Source organism: Sander lucioperca, chromosome 14, assembly GCF_008315115.2.
Source record: "Sander lucioperca isolate FBNREF2018 chromosome 14, SLUC_FBN_1.2, whole genome shotgun sequence".
Lineage (NCBI taxonomy): Eukaryota > Metazoa > Chordata > Actinopteri > Perciformes > Percidae > Sander > Sander lucioperca.
The window spans coordinates 7,733,156-7,760,090 of NC_050186.1; the positions used below are offsets into that span (position 1 = coordinate 7,733,156).

General features: G+C 41.2%; 2 protein-coding genes across 4 annotated transcripts in view; one reads left to right on the forward strand and one right to left on the reverse strand.

Annotated features, from left to right (window-relative positions):
- The window catches only part of LOC116038314 (ras-specific guanine nucleotide-releasing factor RalGPS1), a 79,469-nt gene that overhangs the window by 33,669 nt on the left and 18,865 nt on the right, over positions 1–26,935 (reverse strand). For both annotated transcript variants that reach the window (XM_031282605.2, XM_031282596.2), the window contains exons 7-8: positions 24,440–24,532; positions 23,685–23,811 (exon numbers count right to left, since the gene is read on the reverse strand). In XM_031282605.2, the coding sequence (XP_031138465.1) occupies positions 23,685–23,811; positions 24,440–24,532 (220 nt within the window). The remainder of the gene's footprint in view (positions 1–23,684; positions 23,812–24,439; positions 24,533–26,935) is intronic.
- LOC116038327 (angiopoietin-related protein 2-like) lies at positions 436–20,689 on the forward strand. Of its 2 annotated transcripts, none has more exons than XM_031282615.2 (5): positions 436–782; positions 11,373–12,302; positions 14,097–14,302; positions 15,675–15,945; positions 18,483–20,689. In XM_031282615.2, the coding sequence occupies exons 2-5, from the start codon at positions 11,408–11,410 to the stop codon at positions 18,680–18,682; spliced, it is 1,572 nt and encodes a 523-aa protein (XP_031138475.1). In that variant the 5' UTR covers positions 436–782; positions 11,373–11,407; the 3' UTR covers positions 18,683–20,689. The 2 variants fall into 2 exon arrangements, with proteins under 2 accessions (XP_031138475.1, XP_031138486.1); XM_031282626.2 differs by having other exon boundaries at positions 437–782; positions 14,109–14,302.

Sequence of the window (26,935 nt, forward strand, 5' to 3'; positions counted from 1 at the left end):
TACATAGGATCTATACAATGGAATGTTCTCTAGAAGTTGCGTTGTAGCAATGCTGGCTCTCACATGTCAACCACTGCTGTGGTTTGCACAAATATGTCTAAAAAACGTTATACATAATACATGTATAATATAAATTACTACATAAACTTTCATATTAGTCTGAAGGCCACTCCAAATTCCTTCAGGGTAAATCCATGACTTTATTGTTCTGAAGCAGGGGTAAGGTCAACAGTCCCTGTTTCCCTTGCAGGTCAAAGCTGTGACCTCGCTGCAGCATACAGCAGCTGCCCAGCTCTCCGTGTGGGGCTGCAGAGGACAAGGGTTTGGGTGGGGGGACTGGGAGCCTCCGTCTAATTCCTCCATGATCTCCCTGTTGTCAAGGGGAGGAGAAAGGGGCATGACCATGGCTCACTGCTTAATTACTCAAAGAGAAAATCCTGTGTAATAGCAGGAAGACAGAGGGAGGTTGAGTCTCCGGGTGGAAGAGCAACAGATTCTAACAGTTGATGACTCATCACTTGACAAAAGTAGAAAAAATCCTGTGCTGCAGATGAATGGAGATAGGTTGGCTGGTTGCTGCTGCTGCTTGATGATTGGATACCTGGGCACTGATAAACACACAACCATCTCATTTCCCCCAGAGAATGGATTCTGACAGCAGGTAAAGGAAATAATATGAAGAAGTTCCACTGACTAAATACCGGACTAACTCAGAGGACATGAGGACTGGCTCTGACAACTAAGGACTGGCCGGAGGTGTAAGGGAGCTGAGACAAGTGGAGGTGAGTGGGACTGACTTTTTCATTTCATGTTCAACTCAACACTGAATACTGTGCTCTGTGCTGGAAATATTCCAGATGCTTTGTAATCTTGTAATTCTTTCAGCCTGACGGAGTTGATATTGTTGGAAAGTTGAAGTTCTGTGGGGTTTGACCAAAGATTTGCTGCACAGTATGACTGTCAGTGGGGTGTAATGAGTATAACTTACAGTCGCTGCCCTCTCATCAATGACACTTTTACTGTCTTCTTATTCAAAGGCACACGTAGAAAGATTATAAATAATACACAGATTATTCTGATACTGGTGTGGAACAGACATGTCCAACTCATCATTCACTTTACTCATCAAATGCCCTTGTTTGTTAACATTGCCACCTATTAGTATACTTCATGGATATCCTTTAAGCAAAGATACTTATTTTTTTCTGATATGCAGACATGACACACCTTGTTCTGTGTTTAGAAATATGACTATTTTAAAATGCAAAGCATGATGCAAATCCACTATAACCACTCAGCCATACTCTTTCCTGACTTCAGCAGAGGATTTCATATGGTTATATTACACGTTATATACGTCGTCTTGCACAGCGCTGTAGAGTAAGGTCTAGCTACACCACAGATGCATTCTGGGATAGGAGAAAAACACTCTGGGTTGTTTGCATTTCTTTTAACCAATCACAGTTGTCTTGGGCGGCGCTAAGCTCCAGACGCAGTGACGATGGCTCTGCTAAATGGTCTCTGGAAGGAACTTGTTTTGGTGGATCATTTGCACCCCGCAACAGAAAACTCCACATACATTCTTACATGAAGTTAACTGTTGACACAATACAGTAACGTGACCTATTTAAATTAGCTGATACATGGTTAAACCTCATTGGCTCTTACCAGTGTATCTCTGTGTGTACTTCGTCCACAGCAATCCCACCAATCAGTCCCAAAACGTCCCAGTTAGAGAGGAAATGATCTAACATATTCTTTGTAAATCTTTACAATCATTCCCTGAAAGAACCAAGCAGACCTGCCTTGTTGCACCATCCAAATTTCCTTCAAAACTTGATATTTTCAGCGTGTAGCTCGCTACACACAGAGAGAGGAAGGGGAGGGACATGTCAGGCAATTATCCTGGAAATGTACTTCCTTTGATCCAGACTAATATATATGAGCACTGATCCTGCTAAAACTATAATTGTAAGGCAGACTTGACACTGCGTTACTGGTAAGAAAAAACAATAAAATGAAAACTGCAAGCTGCATTGGACGGGCCCTCGCTCCTCTGTGTGCCTAGGGGTTACTGGCAGACACCGTCCCATGCAACCCTGCATACACACTAGACCATGTGCGGCGTTGGAAATCACGTATTGCAAAAGTTGTACAAAGTAGAGGGGGTGGGGCGTTTGCCAATGACAAGGGAACTCTGTACCGAGTTGAATGATACCTCACACAAGAGTCTACGATAAACAGGTCACTAGTTATGAAAGGGGGCGTGGCTTAAGCACAGGGGGCAGGCCAAACCATCCCCAATGAAAAGGGAACTCTCTACTGAGTTCAATGATACCTCACACAAGACTAACTTAAACGGGTCAAAATGTATGAAAGGGGCGTGGCCTGAGTACATGGGCGTGGTTAAAGTACACATGGGTATCAATCACGTGACCTCTTTGTTGTGGCCGCCATCTTTAGGACCGTAGCGCCACCAACTGATTCCAGGGGAAATGGCTAACGTTAACGTCAAAGAAACAGGCTCTGCTAACGTTAGTCAGACGAAAATCGCTCATCTCTCTGATAAAGAAAAGCAACGCTATTCCAATAAAATTTATATTTTAGGTTTTGATCCGTATTTACTTCCGAATCAACTACTGACCCTGCTGAAATCTGCCGTTAACTTGCCAAACATGTCTTTTGGCGACATTTACATATACCTCGTCCACAATCCTTCTCCATCCACCGGGGAGTCCTTCAAGGCATTCAAGAGCACTGAAGCTTCCATGTATTTAAAATCAGGATGGGTGAATGATCCTCAAGTTTATCATCTGGAGATGAAGAAACTTTTCTTATTTACAGGAAAGGTAAGGTATGTGTTTACTCAACTTTACTACGCTACTAACTTGCTAGGTGGTGCTAGGTGACAAAGCTAGGACAATGCTAGGATAATAATTAACAATTGCCAATGGTATTTTGTTTTTTAAAACTGACCTTACGCTTGTTAGCGAAAACATATTTAATGTAGAAAATAGCTAGGAGTCTTAGATAATGTTATATATGTTGAACTTAAACATCATGGGTTAATCTGGCTACATTACTAAATTTATAATTCTCAATTTGTGTTTCAAATTTAAGGTGAAGCATTCACAAAACGTTTCTGTGACCCCAACACATCCCTGGATCACAGTCTAAGAGGACGGGACAGTACTAATGGCTCATTGCACCTGTAAGGCAGGCCTAGGAGAGGTCTGCTATCATGCAACAGCTCTTCTGTACTCTGTGTTGGCTGCTGCTGATATTAAAAACTGCCAGGGTTGCACCGAGAAGCCCTGTGCTTGGGCTCAGACAGTATGAACTCTGTCAGACAGGTCCCATATGAAGAGATCTACAACATCAGTTTCTCTCATAAACAAGAGCCATGTTCAAGCCGTCAAGATCAAGGTCCTGGTTGTCCTGATATCAGACCATCAGATGAAGACTGCCAGGCATTCTTTGAGGCGCTTCATAACAGTGAATTGCAGGAGTCCAAACCAAAGAAGAGTGCCATCCTCTCTGTCATTGAGGGCCACTCCCACAAGTAAGATACTCTGCTCCACAGAGAGACTGAAAAGCTCTTTTGTGGCTTGTACATAAGACTTTACAACTCATCTTAGTTATGACAGGGGGGAAACAAACACATGGGCTAATTATAAGGAGTAATTACTACAGGACTAGAATATTTAACTGCACACTTGTTCTTTGGTCACTTTAAATAGTATGGACACTATATATGGTCACTTAAAATGTCTTGTTTCTGTTTCTCTCTCTCTCACAGGTACATCCCAAAGGTGATGCAACTGGACTTGCCAACTCCTCTTTCCACATTGTACTCCAGCACCTGGCTGGAGATGAACTTTCCCTTGCTGCTGGTTGAGAGTACCAAGGTCTTTGATGATGTACATCTAACAAAGCAACAGGTAAACAATATAAACATTCTCCTTTTAGTTTGCTATAGGCCTACTTCAATTGTATTGGAGTGTGATATCCACAATGATCAGGCTGTGTATTGGTACAACTCTTAATATTTCCATCAGTTCAGGTGAAATAAATGATAAGCCTTTACATTTTGAAAGTATTCCTATGGATGATTTTCCTGAACAGTTTTATACTATCTATACACTTCAGTGGTAGGTTAATCTCTAAATAGTCATGTGTCACTAACCTTTCCCCCCAGTGTTTGATAGTTGAGGAGGAGACCCTCGGAGCAAAGTAAATCTAGGGTTTGGTTTGATCAGAGAGCAGGAAGAGTCCCAGCATCAGTTTTCAGTGAGGCAGCCAGAGCAGGCACACCTGCATCCTTGATCAAAAGAATTTGCTATCCCCATGCTTCTCGGTTCTCTACTGAGGCAACAAGGTAAATCGATAACAGAACAGTTCCATAGGAGATCTATGCATAGGCCTACTGTGCTAGACAACCATGCATAAAGCAAGATTAATGGTTCTAGTTTGTTCTAAGGCTTACAGCTTGTATACAATAGTGCTTGCAAGTTTGTGAAGCCTTTGTTTATAAGCCAGTAAATCAATGTTTTTTTTTTTTTAAATTGTCAGAATGCAACACCTGGTAAATGATAGACATGTTCACATTTTAATACATATTTTACATATGAAGGTAAATATGGTGCAAAATGTGAGAGCTTATAGAATACAATGTGAGAACTTGCAGATCAAAAAATCTGAACTTGTAAGTTGAAATTTGCACTTGTAAAAAATCACATGTGATCTGAATATGAATCACACAAAGAAAAAAAAACTGGTGAGAACTTGCATCACGAAGTGGCGAATCTGTGCGCCTCAACTTTTGCATTACAAGTTTGCAGCTGTCGTGTTCATGTAAATATCAATCTACACATTTGTGAATTTTTTTTTCTGTGACTTCACATTTAGAAAACAGGTGTGTACACATTTTCTACAAGTGCAAATTTCAACTTACAAGTACAGATTTTTTGTTCTGCAAGTTCTCACATCGTATTCTACAAGCTCTCACATTTTGCACCATATTTACTTTCATACTTACATTCCAATCTTTGTCAGATGGGGTCAACAAAATGAGGACAGAGCAAGGGAAAGCTATGTTGCTATGATGCAAGACCACCATGAAGACTTCCAGGTGAGGGCATCAGGGTTCATCATCAACCCAGAACTCCCCTGGATTGGAGCATCACCTGATGGAGTGGTTGCCTGCACTTGCCATGGATGGCGTTTTAGAGATAAAATGCCCCTTCAATACCAGGAACTGCTCCCTTACTGAAAGCTGCAAGGATTCCTCATTCTGTCTTGGCATAGGAGAGGATGGGGTCATGGCACTGAGACACAACCACAAGTACATGTATCAAGTGCAGGCACAAATGCACATTGCAGAGGTGAGTTACTGTGACTTTTTCACAGGAAGTTTTCACCCAGTGAATTCAATATGATCCTGTCTTCTTCCACGATGCTTAAAGCAAAGTGGTGAATTTCATCAAGACTGGAGTGATACCTGAGCTGCTGGGAAATGGTATACAGCACCACGCCTTACTCCCATAGACACCACAGCCACAAAACAGCCACCTTAAGTGGGATGCTACTGCAACCATCAAGGGAGCGTTTTGGGTCCACTTTTCTTTCTGCTATATATAATTGACTTAAAGTCTGCTTGTTCATGCAGTCTTTTTTTATATGCAGATGATTCTGCGCTGGTTGTTTCTCACAAGGATAAAAATATGATTGAAAGCAAACTTAGCACAGAACTTCTAAATGTTAGCATGTGGATGGCTGATAACAGATTATCACTTCATTTAGGGAAAACCGAATCTATATTGTTTGGAACAAAGATAAAGTTAAAGAAAGCCTCAGGTTTTAAGGTCCTAGCTGGAGATATTGTAATTACTACCAAGGAATCAATCAGTTACCTTGGATGTATGTTAGATTACAACTTATCAGGAGTAGGTCAGGCCCAAAAGGTAATCACCAAAGTAAATCAGAGAGTCTGCTTTTTGGCCAGAATATCAAAGTTTTTGGATGAAAAAACAAAGTTAATTCTGGCAGGAGCTTTAATTCAGCCTTATTTTGATTATGTGTGTGGCTCATGGTATAATGGTGTCACAGGGAACCTGAAACATAGGCTTCAGACATCTCAAAATAAATTAATAAGGCTTATTTTAGACCTTCCAATTAGAACTCATCTGGAATCTTCCCACTTTGAAAGGGTGGGATGGTTGAAAGTGGAGGATTGAGTGTCTCAGATGCAGCTGCGTATGGTACATGAAATTGTGAATGGAGATGTTCCCAAATATTTTAGAAATTATTTTAAGAGAGTAAACGAAGTTCACAGGTACTCCACAAGGGGTAGCCCAACTGATTTTGTACCCCCCAGATTTAACACTAATCTGGGCAAACAGTCTTTTCTTTATGTTGGAACTACCCTGTAGAATCGGTTACCTGGTACACTCAAGACAGTCAGAAGCATAGGCAGTTTTAAACAGAGGTTGAAAGTATGGCTTAGGTGCCAATCGTAGTCATTATCATATCATAGTCTATTTTTATTGTTAATTCTTCTGTATAATGTGGATGAGTTTGTTTAATGTATGATGAATGACTGATGTGTAATTTGCTGCCTCTTGTCCCCTCCCCCCTGCCCTTATAGGGACCACAATGGAAATGCGTCTTTGGGCTTTATTGTGTCATCCCTGACTAGTTATGTATGTTTAATGTATGACACATGTACTGTTTCATATTTTTATATTTAAGTGGTCAAATAAAATCAATCAATCAATCAATCATCAATCTGCATATGGCTGCTGCTATCACAGGGTGCCACCGGTCCAACATCATGCGTCCTTCTCTTTCTTTTGACAGCTTGCATTTGCTCAAAATTGCTCTTTTGCGTTGCTTAGGTGTGAGATAAGCAAACAAACTTGGCATATAGTCAGGATTTAATGGATTCTCGCTCTTCTGACCTACAGTGGTAGAATGAGATATAGAGACACATTAATGAACAGTGTGTGACATGGAAGGTAATTGTTACAGCAGACGCAACGCGAACGGAACACTTCAGTTATGTGCCTGGTGTAGCCTCCCTGTAACTTTAGCTCTACCAGAAATAAGTAACGTTACTCAACCAAAAATCGAGTAATGCAATATAGATGAGCAGATGATTTCCTGTTGCCAGCGGGGGGCTCTATGACCAAAAGTCAATATTGTCCTGTAGATGACCTTAGGCCTGGACCCCTGTCAATCATGAAACATTTTGTGCAGATTGGACAATATGCACCCGGGTTAGAACAACTTTCTCGTTCATCGCTAAACGCTCAAAATGGCCACCACACCGCGCCCACACCGTTGGATGAAAAGTCTTGCTATAATAACTTTTCATTGTTAAGGTCTTGAGATGGTACAGACCAAATTTGAAGTTGATCGCATGAAATCTCTAGGAGACGTTTGTTAAAGTATAGCACCTTGACTTTTAGGTCTACTTCCTGTTGCCACTAGGGGGCGCTATGACTTTGAGCCAATATTGGCCTGTAGGTGTCGTCAGGGTTGGACTCTTATGAATCCTGAAAAGCTTGAGCTGATTGTACAATGTACACTTGAGTTACACCCGAGTTACACCCAAATCCTGTTTCATTGGCGAAACACAGAAAATGGCCGCCCTGCCACGGCCACGCCCTATGACGAAAAGTTTTTCTTTTAATAACTTTTCATCTCTACGGTCTTAAGATGGTACAGACCAAATTTGAAGTTGATCGGATGAAATCTCTAGGAGGAGTTCGTTAAAGTACGACATGTGGAAATGGCCCAAAACGCTCTAATTTTGTACAATCAATTCAAAATGGCGGACTTCCTGTTGGGTTAGGGGTATGGCTCCAATGAGCTTTTTTGTACGTGTTGACATGCTACATATGTGTACCAAATTTCGTTAGTCTACGTCAAACATACTGCAGGGGCTCCATTTTGTAAGTTTTGTAGGGGGCGCTAGCGAGCCATTTTTTCACGCCTATCTACGAAACCCTTAAAATATCAAATTTGGCTTGATGTGTATGCAAAGTCTGGTGAATTTGTGAGTATGGGAAGGTCCCCAAAAAGGCGATTCATTGCGCGAAAAAGAATTCCTTCAGTTTCAATAGGGCCTTCGCTGCCTTCGCTGCTTATATAGCGTAGTCCTGTCTCTTCCAATTTTTAAAAAGAAGTGTGCGTGTGTGCGTGCGTGTGACTGCGTGTAGGTATTTCACATAACTTCAGGTGGCACTGCTCTCCCGTCCTCTCTCTCATCCTCTTGGAAAATAATTGAAAAGTGTCTGAATTCTTTCTAACTGACACTTTATGAAGTCGTCGGACCAGATGCCAACTAAACATTTGGTCTCGTCCTCTCTTCGTGTGCTACAGAGACTTGGGTTATTGTGCTGCATTATTTTTCCTTCATCCGGTTCTGACGACAGCCGGCCAGAACTCCCTGTAATTGGTCCATAAGTCCGACCCATCCATAAAAAAAAGTTTGTGTCACTGAACATTCCAATGCTGTGATAGCATTTTTCCCAGAGACAAACAGAATCATTATCAAAACATGGCTTGCCAATAAACGAGCTTTGAGTCGAGACTGGAAACAGGGAACTAATTTGCTTGAGCAAGCCTTCTTAGTTATATCTTTTAGTAAAGATAACCAATGTTTTCACTTCATGAGATCAAATTAGGGTTTACTGCACAATCTGACAAGCAGTCCTGATGAAGCACACTGGCACTTTAAGACACTTAATGTTGGTGTTTGCTGTAATCTTCTCACCCTCTGTATACATATCACTCACTAACTCACTAAAAAGTCTTCCTGATGTGGTGTTTCAATGGTAACCCAGTCTACCATGACTTCCATTTTTATACAACTGATTTGAAGTGGCAAATGGAGAAAATGTAGCAGTATGTGCGTTACCTCAGGTTCTGATAAACTACTGAAATTGTCTTGTTGGAGCCATACAGAGCCAAGGAAGTGTTGGAATCTTGGGAAAAGTATGTTCCATAATAAACACAGAGGTTACCATGCTTTTAAATTATTCTTTGGTTTATCCTTACATATACTACTGTAACTCTGTTTGGGGAAGTACTCACCCCACTAAACTATATAGATGTAACTATGTAAACTATGTAGGTCACTCGCATTACGAGTGATCTACTGTGTGCATAAAAATCATTCTTCTCAATTTCTGTTTTTAAGAGCATCCTCACAGTTTATCAAGTCAATCAACTACAGATTGCTTTAGTTGTATTCAGATCGCTAAACAAGTTATTCCCCTCATTCTATAATGAACTCTTGTTTTACCGTTATCAATTTCATAATCATGCCACTCAAAATAACTATCTGTCGAACATCTCAACTTCAGTTTGGTTTGAATTACAGAGGATCAGTGAAATGGAATGCTCTGCCATCAGATTTTTCAAAACTAACAGTTTTTCAATTTGAGAAAGCTGTTAAAGGTTTGTTTTTGTCCGTGCAATGTCATCCCTATGGGATGTCTTTGTAAACCACTCAAGTAACTCCTAATATTATTTTACCTTTGTATTTTTTTCTGTTGATTTGAAATTGCGTGTAAATCTAGTTTTGGGCTTTTTTCCATTTCTTTTCTTTTCTTTTAATTCTTTTAAGTATTTTACTTTATTTCTATGTTAAATGGATTGTGTATTGGAGAGTGCCCTGATTAAGCCCCTCTGAGGGTTTTTTGCATCTCTCCATCACATCTTTTATTGATTATGTGTATATGCATCTGTAGCATGTGTAAATAATAAACTAAACTAAACTAAGGAGGTGACATTTATTATAAAATGATACAACTGTTTCCAAAGGTTTGTGTAAAGGGTTAGCCAGTTTGCCTGTTTGTAGCGTATTGGGATCTCCACCAGGTGGCAGTGTAACCGGGGGTGTCCCTCTTTAGTAAAACTGAATAAGAATCACAAGTCTTGTTTCTTGTTGTTTCATTCCTTTTCCTTCCATTAGTGCATATATGCGAGTTTTTGAACAGGAAAATCTGCTAATGATGGATATAGACTCCTTTCCCATTGCAAGTAGACAATTGTTTTTTTCTTCTGGTGCGTCATGTACAAAGTCAAGAACGCGCTGGAAAACTGCCGGTGTTGTTAACTTTTCCTGCTACAGCTTACAGTGCACAAAACTGCAAACTCTGCTGTACCATTCTTATTAAGTGCTGTGTATTCACTTGATATCTTCGGTACTAAACTTAAACTCAAGGCAATGCAAGTCTTCATTTCAGATCGACAAGCTTTTGAGAGGTTGAAAACCAGCTTCTCCAAAGTTTACGGCAGCACGGCTGCTCCTGCAGAAATTAACGGGAAGTGTGGAAATGACAGTGGACAGACTCCCCAGAAAGGCGGGTGGTCTTTACGGGGTTAAAGTGAGCTTCATGCGGTGATGACAGTTAAGAATAGGCACCAAAATGACTAGTTATCGTTGCATGTGTTACTATCTGGCATTTGGGTGCCGCCGTTTCAGCCTTTTTTTCTCACTCTTTGCTGTGAGCTTAAACTCGCTGTGCTCCGCTGGGTGACGACTCTTCAACTATTGTTTTGTTGGTAGTACCGTGTGCGCGCCTAAGCAACCATGTGCGGCTCCTGGCCAATAAGGTGGGTGGGATGCGGCCGCAGGAGGACTTAACTTCACATCAACAGGCAATCAGGCACAGGCATGCAGTTGTTGCTCTCGGCTGAGTGTTTAACTATAAGTGTGTAGTAGTATATCTGCGGCTAAAGAGAGATTAATGCTGAGCACCAGTTCACAAGTTTTTAGTAAATATCGACCGATAATGATCGGCAGTCGATCAATCGGAGCATCACTACTTGAAATGCATTGGAATACATCCAGAATTTCCTCATATCTGAACTCTCATGAAAACATTTCCTCAAGAGGTTTGCTGACCGTTCAAGTGAGGACATTATGAATATGTTACATGCCTCAATGCAAGTTTTATCAAATCAAGCCTTCATTGGTGACATCACATATTCAACAATACTTGTTTGAATCATCATGTGTAGTAAAATGTGAGAAATGACTGCTGAATGAAATGACGAAACTGCGCAGGTATTGGGGAGCTGCAGTGTTTATTCATGGACCAACTGTAACCTACACTGTACATTTACTGCCGCTTGACACTCGCCTCAGCGTCGCATGAACGCATTCGCCACACAAAAGTGACACTGGCATTTACGCTCTAGATGGCTGGGTATTCTACAATTCTTTGGTTTATCAGTGATATGTATGAAGTACACTGCAGACAGGTTTCTCCACTAACATGTAGTCACATCTACACACTTCAGTGAATGATGTGAGAGAATAAGACATTTACTGATAATCTCTTCCCCCTCTGTTCCAGAAATCATCTTGTGTCGGGTGCAGCAGGACTGCGCTATGATTCTCCCTGTGGTGGTTCTGCCGGTGCTCCTGCTGCTCTCTGGACCCAAGTCCTCTCTCCAGGGAGACCCTCAGGAAATCGGAAACAGTGATGACTTCCTGGAGAGAGAGTTTGTCTATGCGCCAAAACGCCAAAAACGTGCTGTGGTTGACCACAGTGTTTCCCAAAAAGACAAATGTTCTTACACCTTTATTGTCCCTCAGCAGAAAAACAAGGGGGCCATATGTGTGAACTCCAAGGAGCCCGAGGCCCTGCTGGAGAACCGGGTCAATAAGCAGGAGCTGGAGCTGCTCAACAGTGAGCTGCAGAAGCAGCGAAAGCAGATTGAAGCGCTGCAACAGTTGGTAGAGGTAGATGGGGGGGTCATCAATGAAGTCAAGCTACTGCGCAAAGAAAGCCGAAACATGAACTCCAGAGTTACACAGCTCTACATGCAGCTGCTGCATGAGATTATCCGCAAACGAGATAATGCTCTTGAGGTTTCACAGCTGGAGACCCGCGTGCTCAACCACACAAACGAGATGGGGAGGCTCGCCTCACGCTACCGCGACCTGGAACACAAGTACAAGCAGCTGTCAGCCCTCGCAGATAACCAGAGTGCTCTCCTGGTGCAGCTGGAGGAGCACTGTAAGCGGGGGGGATACTCCTACGGTATGGTGCAGGACAGGAGCCGCCCGGGCCGATCACAGCCTCCTGCCATCCCTCAGCCTCCTCTACAGATGCCTGCATTGTCTCCTGGAGGCTACAGACCCTACCATCCACCTCCCTTCACCCGCCACACCAACAAGCCCATGACTAATGAGATACAGAATGACCAGAACTCCAAAGCATTGCCACCTCCACCTGCCACAATGCCAAGTGCTACATACAGCTTTACAAGCCAGCCCTCTGGTAAGTACTGTTGATGACCACACAGACACTGTCATGTCTTCCTCTGAGGTCTATTGTTGCAGCCGACACAGGCCATACATTATTCAATACTTCACAAAGCTGGGGAAACATCTCCTCTACTGTGGCATACCTCACTGAGAACATGCATACAGTGGCCTTTTTCAAAAAAGATTACTGCACCTGCAACTGATGTCTAAGTCCCTATAATATCCTTATGTAGTGTCTACCGTAACTCATTTGTGGTTGTTAGTTAATAATAATGCAGCTTAGCTTAAACATGAATATCTGGCAGCTTCACTGATGTTACCATATCCACATCAGAGTCACCCGTACTTTTATCTAATGGTGACTAGGAGACAGTCTGACTTCTGTTTAGGTCACAAAAGTTCACAAAATGTTGAAATAATGACATGTACGACTGGACATTCAAACATGCATGTCACAAATCCAAATTGAGGAAGAGGTTTTTAAATTTAATGACTTGTTTGACAGATCGTACTAAGCCTGGGAGAAAGCTTGAGCTTGGCAAAAAGGATTTCTCTTGTTCTCCCCCCTCAACCTGGAATACACTGCAGCAGGATCTAAAACGGTCCAGCTTGAGCCCACTAGGCGATTTTAAACTCATTTTAAGGGTAGTGGAAAAAACATCTTTAGAATCTTGTTCTTGTTTTTAGTGTTTTAAGTCTACTTGGCACTTCCGTTTAAATATTGTATATAGTAAGTCTTGTGTATACTATTGTAATCTGTTTGTCTGTCTGCTACAGCTGATGTTGTGCATTGTCCGTAACAGGTCTCTCTTGAGAATGAGACCCTGTGTCTCAGTGAGATTACCTGTATAAATAAAGGTTAAATTAAAAAAATTAAGATGATGATACATTTTAAACTCTCGCACTGTGAACAATTTATCAAAAGCTGATTGCCCAGCTTTGCTCTGAGCAAAATATTTCATTTAACAATTGCCAATTAACCTTCGCCTTGCACGCCAGCTGGATTCTCAAGAATCACAGGCTCAAATAATCCGAATTAAGACTCGTTAGGAGCCGGAATCGATCTGCAACATACAGCAAAGGGCCAAGGGCTGTGGCAAGGGCTGAGGCTTTGTTTTTTTATGGGCCACACACTCTACCAATACAAGTTGAGTTACCGTGGCGGTATGGGAATCCCAATCTAGCAATCTTTAGTGGTGGCTCAGACAAGTCACCTACATTAAATTAAGCAGGAATGCTGCTGCAATTTAACAAATTTGAAAGAATAAGTGAAAAGTGCATCAACAGGCTTAATTCCTTGTGAAATGTTTTAAGTTGATACTGAAGATGGTTTAAGTAAATGATGTAGAGCTGAAAATATTGATCTAATTAATCAGTCTGCAACTCACTCTTGGCACAGGCTGGTCTGCCTGAGCAGGCATTCGGCCCTCCTATCGCTCAAAAACAATCTGTCTAACAATTGCTGTCATGGCTTAATCATAGTGGAAACAATCCCCATGGACAGCAGAAACTCTACACATTTTCCTACTGAAACACACACACACACACACACACACACACACACACACTTTACTGCTGCCAGCATCACAGACACTGGAAAGCATTCGTCATATTTGGCATACATAACACATGGTCAAAAATGACTTCACTTTTCCAGGAGCAGTCTGTCCATACTCATGTTCCACCATTCTATTTGAAGTTGCAGTGCCTGTTACTTGCACAGGTTGTTAGCATTATAATAATGATGACAGTAATTAAAGGCTTAGTAGATAATAATGCATTATACAGCTTTGTTAGTCAGCATTAGTCTTTCTTCCAGGTCCTTTCAAAGACTGCCTCGATGCTCTGGAGGGCGGATACACCACCAGTGGTATGTACCTCCTGAAACCGGACAACAGCAACCAACTCATGCAGGTTTGGTGTGACCAGAGACACGACCCTGGTGGCTGGACTGTTATTCTGAGACGTCAGGATGGCTCTGTGAACTTCTTTAGAAACTGGGAGACGTACAAGGTAATATTTAGTGCTCATATTTTGCTCATTTTCAGGTTCATAATTGTATTTAGAGGTTGTACTAGAACAGGTTTATGTGGTTTAAGTTTCAGAAAACACCATATTTTTGTTGTACTGCACATTGCTGCAGCTCCTCTTTTCACCCTGTGTGTTTTAGCCACAGAGTGGGACATCTCACTTCTGTTCCATCTTTGTTGGGAGTAGCACATGCGCAGTGAGTACTGCTAGCTAGTCAGTTGCAGAGTATGAGGGTGTGCCATGCTAGCAGCTAGGTGAGCATTATAACGTGTGTTCCAAAGTGACCACGTTTGTCTCTGAAGTAAAGGCTGGACTACAGTAGAGCTGTTTGGAGCAGTTTGTGAACAGTGTTTTCTGTTGGAGATGGTAAGTCCCTTTGGGGGGACTTTGGGCTTTTTCACTTTGTAAACATATAACGTGCACAAAAAGATATATAAGGGGAAAGGCCAAAAAGCACAATATGAGCACTTTAAGGATCTGAGCTTAGAATCATAAGGTTTTACATGCCTTCTAGACAGTTCTGAGAAGCTTAAGTTATATCCGTGATGAAATAATTAAACTGCTATTTAGCTCCCAGAGCAGATATCTGTCTTAGACAAAACAAACAGTTTGGTGACTCCATTGTGTAAGATGTGAGTAATCATAAGAATAACTACAAAATCAAGTCTGAGATCGCAACAGAAGAGCTGAAATCAATTCACATGAACCAAGCATGCTCTTAGTGTTGCATGGTTATGATCCAAGGACTTTATAACTATGCTTTGTTTCCCAGTTACTATCTGTAGTGGAACTCAATGTTATGTAAATACTGGTGCACAGGGCGAAACATTTAGTTGCCAAAGATTAACATCCTGTGGCTTAGAGGGAAGACATCCCAATATGAATACTCTTCTTACTACTTTAAACTCAAGACCAAAGCACAGACTACTTCCAAGTTGTCCCCCAACCCAATCTTTCCCCAACACACCCTCAATGAGTCAACAAGGCACTCTGAGCCAATTACACCCTGACACTTGGCAGGGACTAGGTCTCCCTCCTGATGGAACCCATGTGTGATGTAATTGAAACCAGTGATTTAGACACCCTAAGCTCTGGTGGAGAGGATCTTAAACATGTCCTGCAATTATGCCACTGCTCTTGGCCTCTCACTCTGACATCATACCAGTCTTTCAAAGATGCAAGGAAAACATGGGTGGTTATTTAATGGAAGTTCATGGCTGTATCCAAGGGGACGACAAACTGTTTATTTCTTGTTCATTTTAAAATAAGAAAATTGCTGTGGCTTTAAATCATGTGTTAGGAACTGTAGAAATGGATTACTCCTGATTCAGTGAATGCCCTTCTTCTTTTATAGCAAGGGTTTGGAAACATTGATGGTGAACACTGGCTAGGCCTAGAAAACATCTATTGGCTGACCAACCAGGGCACCTACAAGCTGCTAGTGACTCTGGAAGACTGGACCGGACGCAAGACCTTTGCAGAGTACGCCAGCTTCCGTGTCGAGTCTGAGGCCGACTTCTACAGGCTGCGAGTGGGCCGATACCATGGCAACGCTGGAGACTCTCTTACCTGGCACAACAGCAAGCAGTTTACCACACTGGACAAAGACAATGACGTCTACGCAGGTGAGTGGAATGCCGTGCAAGAGAGGGCCATTATAACTATAGGTTGGCTTGCACTTGCAAAAACATATTGGTATCTGATTCAATACATTGCACAGTCTTCACAGAAGTTCCTGCCACATACTATAAATGTAATGTAAACGGACAGCATGTATATAGCGCTTTTCAAGTCTTAACGACCATTCAAAGCGAGACAAGACCAAGAAAATAGTAGAAGCATTTTCCACCAAACAGAAAGATCAGGCTGTAGCAGTCACCTTCATCATCCACGGGGAGCCGGTTGAACTTGTTGAGTACAAATATCTGGGGTCAGTTTTCGACAACCAGCTATTCTACACCTTCTTCAACACAGAGGAGATCCTAAGGACGTGCCAGCAGAGGCAGTAACTGTTGCAAAAGCTCAACTCATTCAGTGTCAGTAAAGACATCCTCAGAACCTTTTACTAATCCTCTATAGAGAGCATCATCACCTTCTCTTTCATATCCTGGTTTCACTCAATCCGCCTCCACAACAGAAACCAGATGCAAAGTGTAGTCAAAGTTTGCTCCAGGATTATGGGAGTCCCTGTCTGTCTCCTTTTCACTTTCACTTTCAGACCAGCAGGCCAAATCCTGCAGGACCCCTGTCACGCTCTGTTCCCTGGCCAGGATGTAGAAACCCAGACGAGAAGGGCAACCTTTGTTCCCAGGGCTGTGAAGCTCCTCAACTCCCAACCATCCCTGTTTTCTTCTTTTCTTAACACTCACACTGTTGTGCGATGGACAATCAATTTTAATATAAAACTGAACATGTGTTGCTGCTGCTCTACTCTTATTGCACTTTAAGTATATATATTATGATTTATGGCATTGTGTTTATTTATTATACTTTTATTTGAATACAAGGTGCCAACTGCTCATCAGATAAACATTCACACACTTTGACATGTAGACTGCAAGGCCATGGACCAAACTGCCGAGCGCTGTACCACCTGAGCCACAGCCCCCCCACAGTGTATATGCCACTTTTCTCATTGGGAAAGTGAAACATAACTGGTTGTATTTAGTGTTGAGTTATGACCCGTGATGAAGAATTGATACAACACTGCCCTGTAATAGACTTGAGGCTATGGGTATACAGTGTAGGGCACTTCACAGCTTCCAATGTTTGGTACAGTTAACCCAAAACGGAGATGGGCGGTGGCGTCCGGAGTCAGGCTGTACCCGAATAGCAGTAAAGCGGTATTTTAGACTATTATGGTTAAACTTTGCAATACATATGCCTTTTGCAATTCTGTTTTTGAAATACTTATAGCCTACATATGTTATTGTCGATTGTGCAGAACAAAATAGGTTTTTATATTTTTGGAAGATCACAGCAGCAATTAAGCAAGTTGATAGTGAATAAGAATAAACCAGCGAACTCAGGCAAATGCAATGTCTGCTTGTTGAGAACAAGTCCAAACGCCCATGTTCTGCTCTTCCTCTGTAACTGAAGACATGCACACCAAGATGCATTCAGAGTTTAAATTTGGCAAGCAAGCCACCCGAGTAATGTCTGGCATATTTCAATGATCCAAATGCGTTAGCGCACATGCAAGCCTGAAGATACATAACCTCTGCTCCTTGATTTATTTAAATCGAATTGGCTGGATTAAGTTGGCAACTCTGCAAATGCCCCATTATTGTATATCTTGTACTGGCATTTATGATTAAAACGCCTTTCTACTTGAAAGAGTTAATGTATTTAATTATCCAGAGTGCATGCACAAAAAACTGAAACTGAGCATATAAATTGAGAGTTCCCTGCCAGTGTTAATGCCTGGTTAGAGAAAAGAAAACAGTGGAAGTAGTGAATTTAGCTCTGCAGTGGGGAGTCATAGAAACATTGTGTTAATGAGGTATGGCCAATTGTATGCTGTAAATAGTTATCCAGAAGATGGCGGTCACACAAAGTGGTACACAGCCAATATACTATTCATGACATTACACAGACTTTAAGATCGCAAACCTGACCCGAGTCACACCCAGGGGAAGGTACAAATTACAGCCTGGGTCGGGCCGAGAATCAAAGCTCTGCCACAAGCCTAATTTGAAACATTGCAGTTGCCACACAACCACCTCCCTACCAAAACACACTAGTAATCAGATCAGAGCCAATCAATTCATAAAGAGGAGAAGAAAAAAGCAGCAAGTGGAAAACAACACACATGCTGTACAACTGCCACATGAAGCCATGGTCAACGTTTTAACAGTAAAACACCCCATGTGGCAGACTGCTTTATTCTTCTGAAACTGTCTTCCTGTGTGTTCCTGTAGATTTTTCCAGCATTTACACAGCAAAGACTGGCACAAGCATGTACACATTAACTGATGCAGACAATACACACACTCAGAGAGGAGACAGCGGGCGGGTCACCGCATGGAGCATGCTGAGAGCTTTACTATTCTGTAATGAACACATACAAAAAGGCCAATTATGCAGGTGCAATGATCAAGCCTTACCCTAACCCCTGAACCAGCAAAAGACCAGAATTGAATTTGATTCCTTGTGTCTCCAGGTAACTGTGCCCACTACCAGAAGGGAGGATGGTGGTATAATGCCTGTGCCCATTCCAACCTGAACGGTGTGTGGTACCGTGGTGGGCATTACCGCAGCCGTTACCAAGACGGGGTCTACTGGGCCGAGTTCAGAGGAGGAGCTTATTCTCTGAAAAAAGTGACCATGATGATACGAGCCAATGCAAACACCTTCCATTAACACGTTAGTCATTCAAAACTGAAGCAGGGATCCTTGATTTGATCTTCAGTCTTCACTTCTTTTCCTGTTGGTTTCTTTTGTATTCATAATGTAGCTTCAAATTGCAAAGGCTCATGCAGTGATGCAATATGATCCATGCAGAATCTTTTTTTTTGTATTCCTCCTACAGGTATAGGTTTTGCTTATGTTGTTCGGGGTCATAAAGCAACATTGCAAAGACAAAAATACATCAAGTGGTTGTAATATCTTATCCGTGTCTCCTGGTTTGTGTGACCTTTTGGTGCGCATCACAAACTTCAATAAATAATATATAAATAAATAATAAATAATTATATTGGGATCAATTCTACAGGTGATAAATCTAGTTATTTATTTTTGATACAATGTTCTAGAAAGATTGCAGTAAATCTATCACATTTGCCAAGATAATTTATTTTCAAAGTCCGTTGCTTATTAATTTCATCTAATATTTAGAATTGACAATCGTTAGTATAACAATGGATTGGATGTGAACAAAGTACAAAGTTCAACATGCCAAATAAACAGGTCAACAGGTCAACTGTTCTCCAATCTAAATAACAGGACTGTGGAATATACAGCTATCTGTATCACTGAACACACTGCAGGATTCCTGAACTGAACTCCATATGTTGATTGGAAGGATTCTATAATGCTTGATTGGTCTTTATAGAGAGATAAGTGGCAGACACTGCTCCTTGGAGATGATCTTCCTCACTATATCCTGATCAACCACTGTTATACCATGGTCTGGTCTGGGTGAATACTCAATTCTGATTGGCTGCAGGGTGTCCATTAAAAAGTGATATAGGACACCTACTAAAGGAGTTCTGGTGAAACTGACTGATTACCATTCTAAATGAATGTGCTACATAGAAGAAAAAGAAAATCGTCAATCTGTTATTTCCAACACTGTGTTGTGCTTTAGTGCCTGGTCCTCTGAACACCACAGGATGGCGCTAACACACAAGCTGCAGGAAGTAAGTTACACTCTGAACTGACTTTGTTTCACAGCGATTAACGTTGTCTCCCATCCCGTTCACTGTTCAGGTCGCTACTTCAGGCTGCGGCCGACAGTATACATGGCAGATCACTGTTCCTGAAAGTTTTGATATTGTTTTGGACATGGCTGGATAGCTAGCTTGTCTTGTTGTTAAACACAGTGTCACATTATATTTACTGGTTGCCAACCGTACACAATGTTATTGACTTTAAATCTTTCTAGCACAGCGTTAGTGTTCCGGCTCCTAGCTGTCTGAGCTGAAGGGTTCTACGAGCTGAGCGGACTATAAATATCTCCCGTTGCTAAGGGTGGCAAATCGTATCTAAGGCCGTCCTATTCCCTGGAACAGTGAACAATGTTTGCATTGCATAATAACCTTATGAGATGGGAAAGATTGTTCCAGGTATTAGTCAAACCCTCAGGTGTAACCAGGGAAACAGAGTTATTGTTTGAAAAAACTTTAGATTTTGATTGTAAAACAAAGTGCTTAACAACTTCTCATTCGCCCATTAATATACACATTCATACACCACTGGTGGCAGCAAAGTAGGCTCCAATGTCTCGCTCACACTTTGACAAGAACGGATCTCCCTCAATTCAGTCTCTATGCTAAGCTAGGCTTAGCACATCCTGACTCCAGCTCTGTACTTCTTGAACTATTACTACCACTACTACTATAAGTTACCAGCACTGAGATTACAAGATCCACTACATCTATTTAATATGGACATTTTGAAATAGACAGCCTTTAAATGTATATAGGAATTAAAAACTACAATTTGATTGCAGGTTTTCCAGGTACAAGCAGCTCCAGTATACTTAAGCAGTAATTCAGTTATTCCTTCTACCCACCAAAGATCAGTCACTGTATGAGTGTGCAGATACAGTATGTTCCAGGTATTCTGTGTACATATATGCTGTTTTGTTAACATTATTTTTTATAGTCTGTATGTTATCAACGTTGCAATAAACAATATTCAACTCTGCTTGTGTTTCCAGTGATCTCATTTTAATCAGTTCCACTGTTTGAAACCAAGCCATTTACCTTTCACACATCTGCACTACAATCAACAGAGGCGAGAGAGTAGCCTACCCACAAAACCAGTACCGGAGAAATAGAGTAAAGCACAAATCAGTGAGTGGCACTGAAAGAGCAGCAGATTTACACTTGCAACAGTAAAAAATACAACATGACAGAGTGATTCATTAGCTCTTAAACAATTCACCCAGCAATATTAACACATTATTATATTGACAACAAGCTGTGCTTCTGATGAATACAGTTCTGAGAGGCCGCACATTGATTCTTGTATGAGGTAACTGTGAACAAACATGATTGATCTGTTAAGAGTTAAAGTATTATCACATTAAGTCATGGTGACTTGATCCTATGGTAATGGTGAGCAACATGAATTCATGATACATCCTGCATTAATTCATCATCATGAGTCATGCATTAGTTAGTTTATGATTTGTACCCTCACAAAGAGTAAGAAATAACACTAGTTTGTTACATTTCAAAAATGAAAGCGATGGTATGTATCTGCTCAGTGAATGAAGTTTCTGCTGGTTTAGTGAGTGAAGTATCGATGCCATTCAAATAATAACACTTAAATATGCAACAACACAATCAGCCAATTACTGTTAGTTGACAACAGACTTAGTAATTATTCTTGAATACACTGTTTTATGCAGTTTTTGTTATAAAAAAAAAAAAAGCTTTACCAGTAGCTAATAATCATTTTGTTACCTTCTGCATAAAGAAAATATGGATTGAATTAAATATCTATTTATTAAGAAATGATGTCCCGATAAATTGTGCAACTGCATCAGAAGTACATTAGGAGATGCTGTTTTATCTCTTACAGCAGAGATCTTCAACAGGGGGTCTGGGACCCCTAGGGGGTCCTCAGAGTTACTGCAAGTTATTGTTCAATGGTTTAAAAACAACAAAAATTAAAATACTTTTGCAAAGATACATTGACATGAAACCAAAATGTTATTAGTAAAGACAAATCTTTTTTTTTCATAGCTACTTCTTTTTGCTAAGTTTAGAGGATTCGCTATGGCCCATTTTAACATTAAAACATGATGTATAAGTATATGAATATGCCAACAATTTTAAAAGCTTAGGTCTGCATGCACCATATTAAGGTATGTGTAAAGGCTTTAGGCCGCCCTACACGTTGTTGTAGAACCAGTTTAATATACAACTACATTTTATGGCATATGTAGTAGGGATCTCTGCTGTCTCTTTTAAAGCTAAGGGGTCCTTGACCTAAAAAACGCTGAAGACCCCTCTCTTACAGCACAGAGCTCTGCATGGGCCGCTCCACTTCTGTAATCACTGAGGTTGACTTGCCAAGGAGTTATATCCCATGTTCCAACCTAAAATCTAAGGCTTAATGCTACGGAAAGTTATCTACCAGCCTGTTAGATAAACGGAATATGTCAAGTACCACAATCTGGGCCTGAAGACACGTTTATAGGTCTTTTCAGAGGTCTTTTATAGGTCGGCCCTTTCATTAAGTTTCTGGGGGTGCCTGGGTGGCTTTGAACACTCACAGGAAACTCACGTCATTATCTGTCATACTGTGGCTTTGAAATGTGACATTTACACGTTTCATGATGGACTTCTCAGGGCATTTGGGAAACTGGTAAAGGCATTCAACAACATTTTATATTTTAGATTTATATCATGGGCTGTGCAGCTTGACACTCCAAGCTTTACAGCAAAGAGCAACACCACTCTAAACTGAAATCTCAAGAATGTCTCAGGGACGATGCTCTGTAGGAGCACAACTGGAATGCTGTGTAGAAACTAGGGCCGCACAGTTTATCTTATTGCAATCACAATGTCACTCATAACTGCAACAATTGTACGATTTAAGTAAATAAAAGGTGTGCTGTGTGCGTGACAGTCTGTGTGCACTGCATTCTCCACGTTGTAACAGGCTTCACTTTACCGACAGTATTAACAACGGATTAAGCCAGCGTGTCTTAAGAAGCTTGGTGTTTTATTGTTCTCTGTTACTTTGTTTGTGTCTTTACATCATCTTTGCAGTATATTTTTCCACTCGCTGTTCCCTTACACAGCCGCTACGCTAACTCTGACACCGCTCACCAGCGGTCCCTCGCTCTCCTCTCTTCACCACTCAGCACCTGCCGTTCTCTCTCTCACTAATACCTGGTTTATGTTTCAGTGGTCAATCTGCGTTGGATCTGCCCTCATGGACGCTCGCTTCCCCATGGATGTATTAGGCGCTACCGTGGTAACAACGGCCATGAAGATGACCAGTGATCAGTCAGTGTGTTGAGGCAGTATTGCGTGTTGCGTATGGTCACGTGACTATCAGACGTGTGGAGGGGTTCAGAGCATGCAGACTTTAAGAAGAGGCTGTACAAAGTATATTTTGTTAATCACTAGTTATTGTATTGCACCCATCTTGAATGGCATTGTTTGTAAGGGCATACACAATGTATTAATTTAACAAAAATTTGTATTTTTGTTATTTGATTTTCTAAAATATTAAGATATTTAAAAAAGTATTGCACATTTTTGTTTATGTATTTCTTCTCATGCTCATTTAACTTTCTATGTTCAAGACAGAAAAAAATACACATTTCAAAATCTTAGAAGCTTATTTTCTGCATTTTCCTTGAAGTAAACGCATGGCACCATTATATTGCAATCATAATCGCAGCATTGTAAATTGCAATCATGATAGGACTTTTTCTCCAAATCATGAGTGACCCTAGTAGAAACATACAAACATATACTACATGTACTTTGGTACTGTATACTACATGATTGTTTTGTGCTGAATGCAATTCCAGCTTAAGTAAAAACAATCTTTGTATGCCGGGCTTAAAACTAGTCATGGAAGATGTTAAGAGGCTTGGAAACCTCTGGCTTTAGAAGGATTTCCAGCATATTGTTAAAATCATATGGAGGCCTATGGAGGCCTAAGGAGGACTTACCCAGGTAAGGAATGCTGGGCACCATCTTCAGGGAGCGGATGTATTCTCTCATGCGGGTGTAGTTCTCTTCCTTGGATGTCAGATAGTTGAGCTTCTCAAATGTGGCCTTGTCTTTCCGACTGATCAACTACAACAGAGAAGAACAATGACACACATCTGATTGGTCCTTGTCATTAGGAACTAACTATGGCAAACACACAAATACTGCATCATGACATCTTACCTAATCAAAGCATCTGTGTTCCAGAAGCCTTAACTACCATGTTAAAAATCAGGCTTTTGGAGCAAGAGGTTTATCTATAAAGGAATACAGTCGATGCAATAATTTCTCAAGAAACATACTGTATCTCAGTGGTTTTGCCCTCTTTATATCTGCTGTAGACTGCAGTAGCGGTGAGCCGTTTATAACCCTAACCCTAACCCAGCAGAATATTATGATACATCCTGAGGTCTAGCAGAGCAAAGGTGGAGAACTTTAGAAATCCATGATGATTATAATATCATACTGTGCGGAAAGTTTCAAACAGAAGATAGGAGTGTCAGCTAGGGTGTGGGTTTGTTAGGTCTCAGCTGATTCTGTGTTTTAAACTTTTCCACAATTTGGGTTCATGTTTGGTTAGAATCTGGGTTTGTGTGTGTCATTCCACCATTGGATGAGAACGTTTCGACTGGTGTGTTATTCATGTTATTACTTTTTATTGAACATGGTGGTAATTCAACATGTAGTCTGATTGTAATGAGACGTGTTGTCTTACCGCCCAGGTTTTGCTGAGTCTGAAGATGGGAGCGCTCTGCAGAGCAGACACCACTGACACCAGAGAGTGAAGGTTGTTCAACTCCAATAGTTTCTGGGAACAAACACAGATATTCTATCAATATTTTATGAACAACACAAAGAGTACGGTATAGGTTTAACAAATAAGTTCACAGTCTGTTGGCACTGTGAATATTGCACCTGTAATATGCTATGACTATGAGAAAAATAAATAAAAATAACATGAAGATCTTGACAAGCGTGCCTGGGTTAAGTTGCAATGTCCCCAGTTTGAATCAGGCCAACGGCCTTTTGAAGCATCTATCTCTCCTTTTTTCTGTCATCTTTCCACTATTTCTCTCTAATCATAATCATAATAAAAATAGTCTATACAGCCGTTTGTCCAATCCAATCCAATCCACTTTATTTATATAGCACAATTTAAACAAACACAAGGTTTCCAAAGTGCTGCACAAAAAGATAAAACAGAAATAAGTAAAATAAATAAAACACAATATGACAAACACCATACAAATATGCAAGTATACACATAAGATCAACACTCTACCAGGAGTTAAAAGGCCAAAGAAAAGAGGTGAGTTTTAAGTAGATTTTTAAAATTAGACAGAGAGGAGGACTGTCTAATGTGCAGAGGCAGTCCATTCCAAAGTTTTGGAGCTGCAACGGCAAACGCTCAGTCCCCTCTGAGCTTAAGCCGAGCTTTAGGCACCATCAGGAGCAGCTGGTCAGCTGACCTGAGAGATCGGCTGGGAGTGTAGGGGTGCAGCAGCTCAGAGAGGTAAGGTGGGGCAAGGCCCGTGAAGTGGTGGTGCAGTGGAGGCGGGGTTTACAGCCACCGATGAAGCTGCTGAACCTAAGCAGCGTGTCTGAGTGTAGAAGAGAAAGTGACGGCACTTCACAATCCATACGCCTTACATACACTACATACTCATAATGCTGCCACGTCCTGTGTGCAGACCCAGAGCAGAACTGAGTGGATCTGCTGACAGGGTTAGGGTTAGCGTGTACTGTGGATTGTGTACTGTGTACTGTGCACTGTGCACTGTGTACTGTGTATTGCGTACTGTGTACTGTGCACTGTTATTCGTGGCTTTAGAGGTTCGATCCGGGGAGAAAGCAGCAAGACGTTTGGGAGTTGTTGAGATAAGAGACACCTTATAAACTTTGTGAAACACTGTCTACAACAAATTCAGAATTATTCCTGGCTTGCTGTAAATCTGGCGAAACATAATACATGAAGTTATTTCTATTTGGGGTCAGTTTGTCCTGGCTATTACCATACCGCTGCAGATAAAGTCAGCTGCTCAGATGTCACATGGCACTCACCATTATCTCTTACTCTATATATTATTCTAATTTATTATTATCCCCTCCATTTTGCTTTTATTTTCATGCAGTTCGGTTGAAAAACACAGATTGCATGGACATAATATATAGATCAGTATAATCAGAAACCACAGATGTGTCTCCTTTCTTCTCTAAAACCAACAATCTGTACTCAATCAGAGGCTACAGTCCAATAGTCCATCAGGTTCCTAACGGAGTGAAATGAGCCGGAGGTAGTTCAGTGGCTGCCATGATTAGAAACGCTCAAATTGTTTAAGTGATAAGGAAAGGTGCTTTAATGCTTCCTTTGTTACCCCCTTTAGCATAGGATACACTGGCCCATCCTTTACCAAAGGAAAGGAGATAATGTCCCACAAGTAAACCATAATCACTGCTCCCCCTGGTGGATAGATATATCATTGTGACTGGTTTCCACACGGTGTTTAGTAGAGTTTAGATTCTCGGCCCGAGCCCGAGCCCGACCCAAGCCAGACCGGACCTCGGGTCGGGCTCGGGCCGTTATTTTCCGCCACATCCTCGGGCCGGACCCTTGATCAAGCAATTTATTTATTTTTTAATCCATTACCTTATTATCCTATTTGGGTGGGGAGAAAGCTATGCCATAATCAGAAATATTATAAATATATATATATATATATATATATATATATATATATATATATATATAGGCTATATAAAAGTAACATGTGTACAAAAGTTAGGCTGCAGTTACAAAATGCAGCACTTCATGCGCGGAGTCTCCTCCTCTCGCACGCATCACACCGGGAGCTTGAAGATGTAAAGAAAAAAAGAAAAACAGGAGAATTACCTTTGAGCAAGAGTGGAGGAAAGTCGGAGGTATGGAAGCAGTTTAAACAAGTCGTGGGCAGTGACAACAATATGTTGTTCATCATTGTTTCTTTTTTTTTACGTTTCTTCATTCAGATCCATTTGCGATCCGTTCCATTCTAAACAAATAGCAGTTTACAGGCTTCGTCCTTGTTGTATTATTCTAAACAGATTTCTGCAGTTCAAACAACTCTGAATTGTAGTTGAGAACGTCAGTTATAACGGCCCACGTATTAAAAAATTGTCGGGTTTAAATCGGGCTCGGGCTCATAATTACAGTTAATGTGTCGGGCCGGGCCGG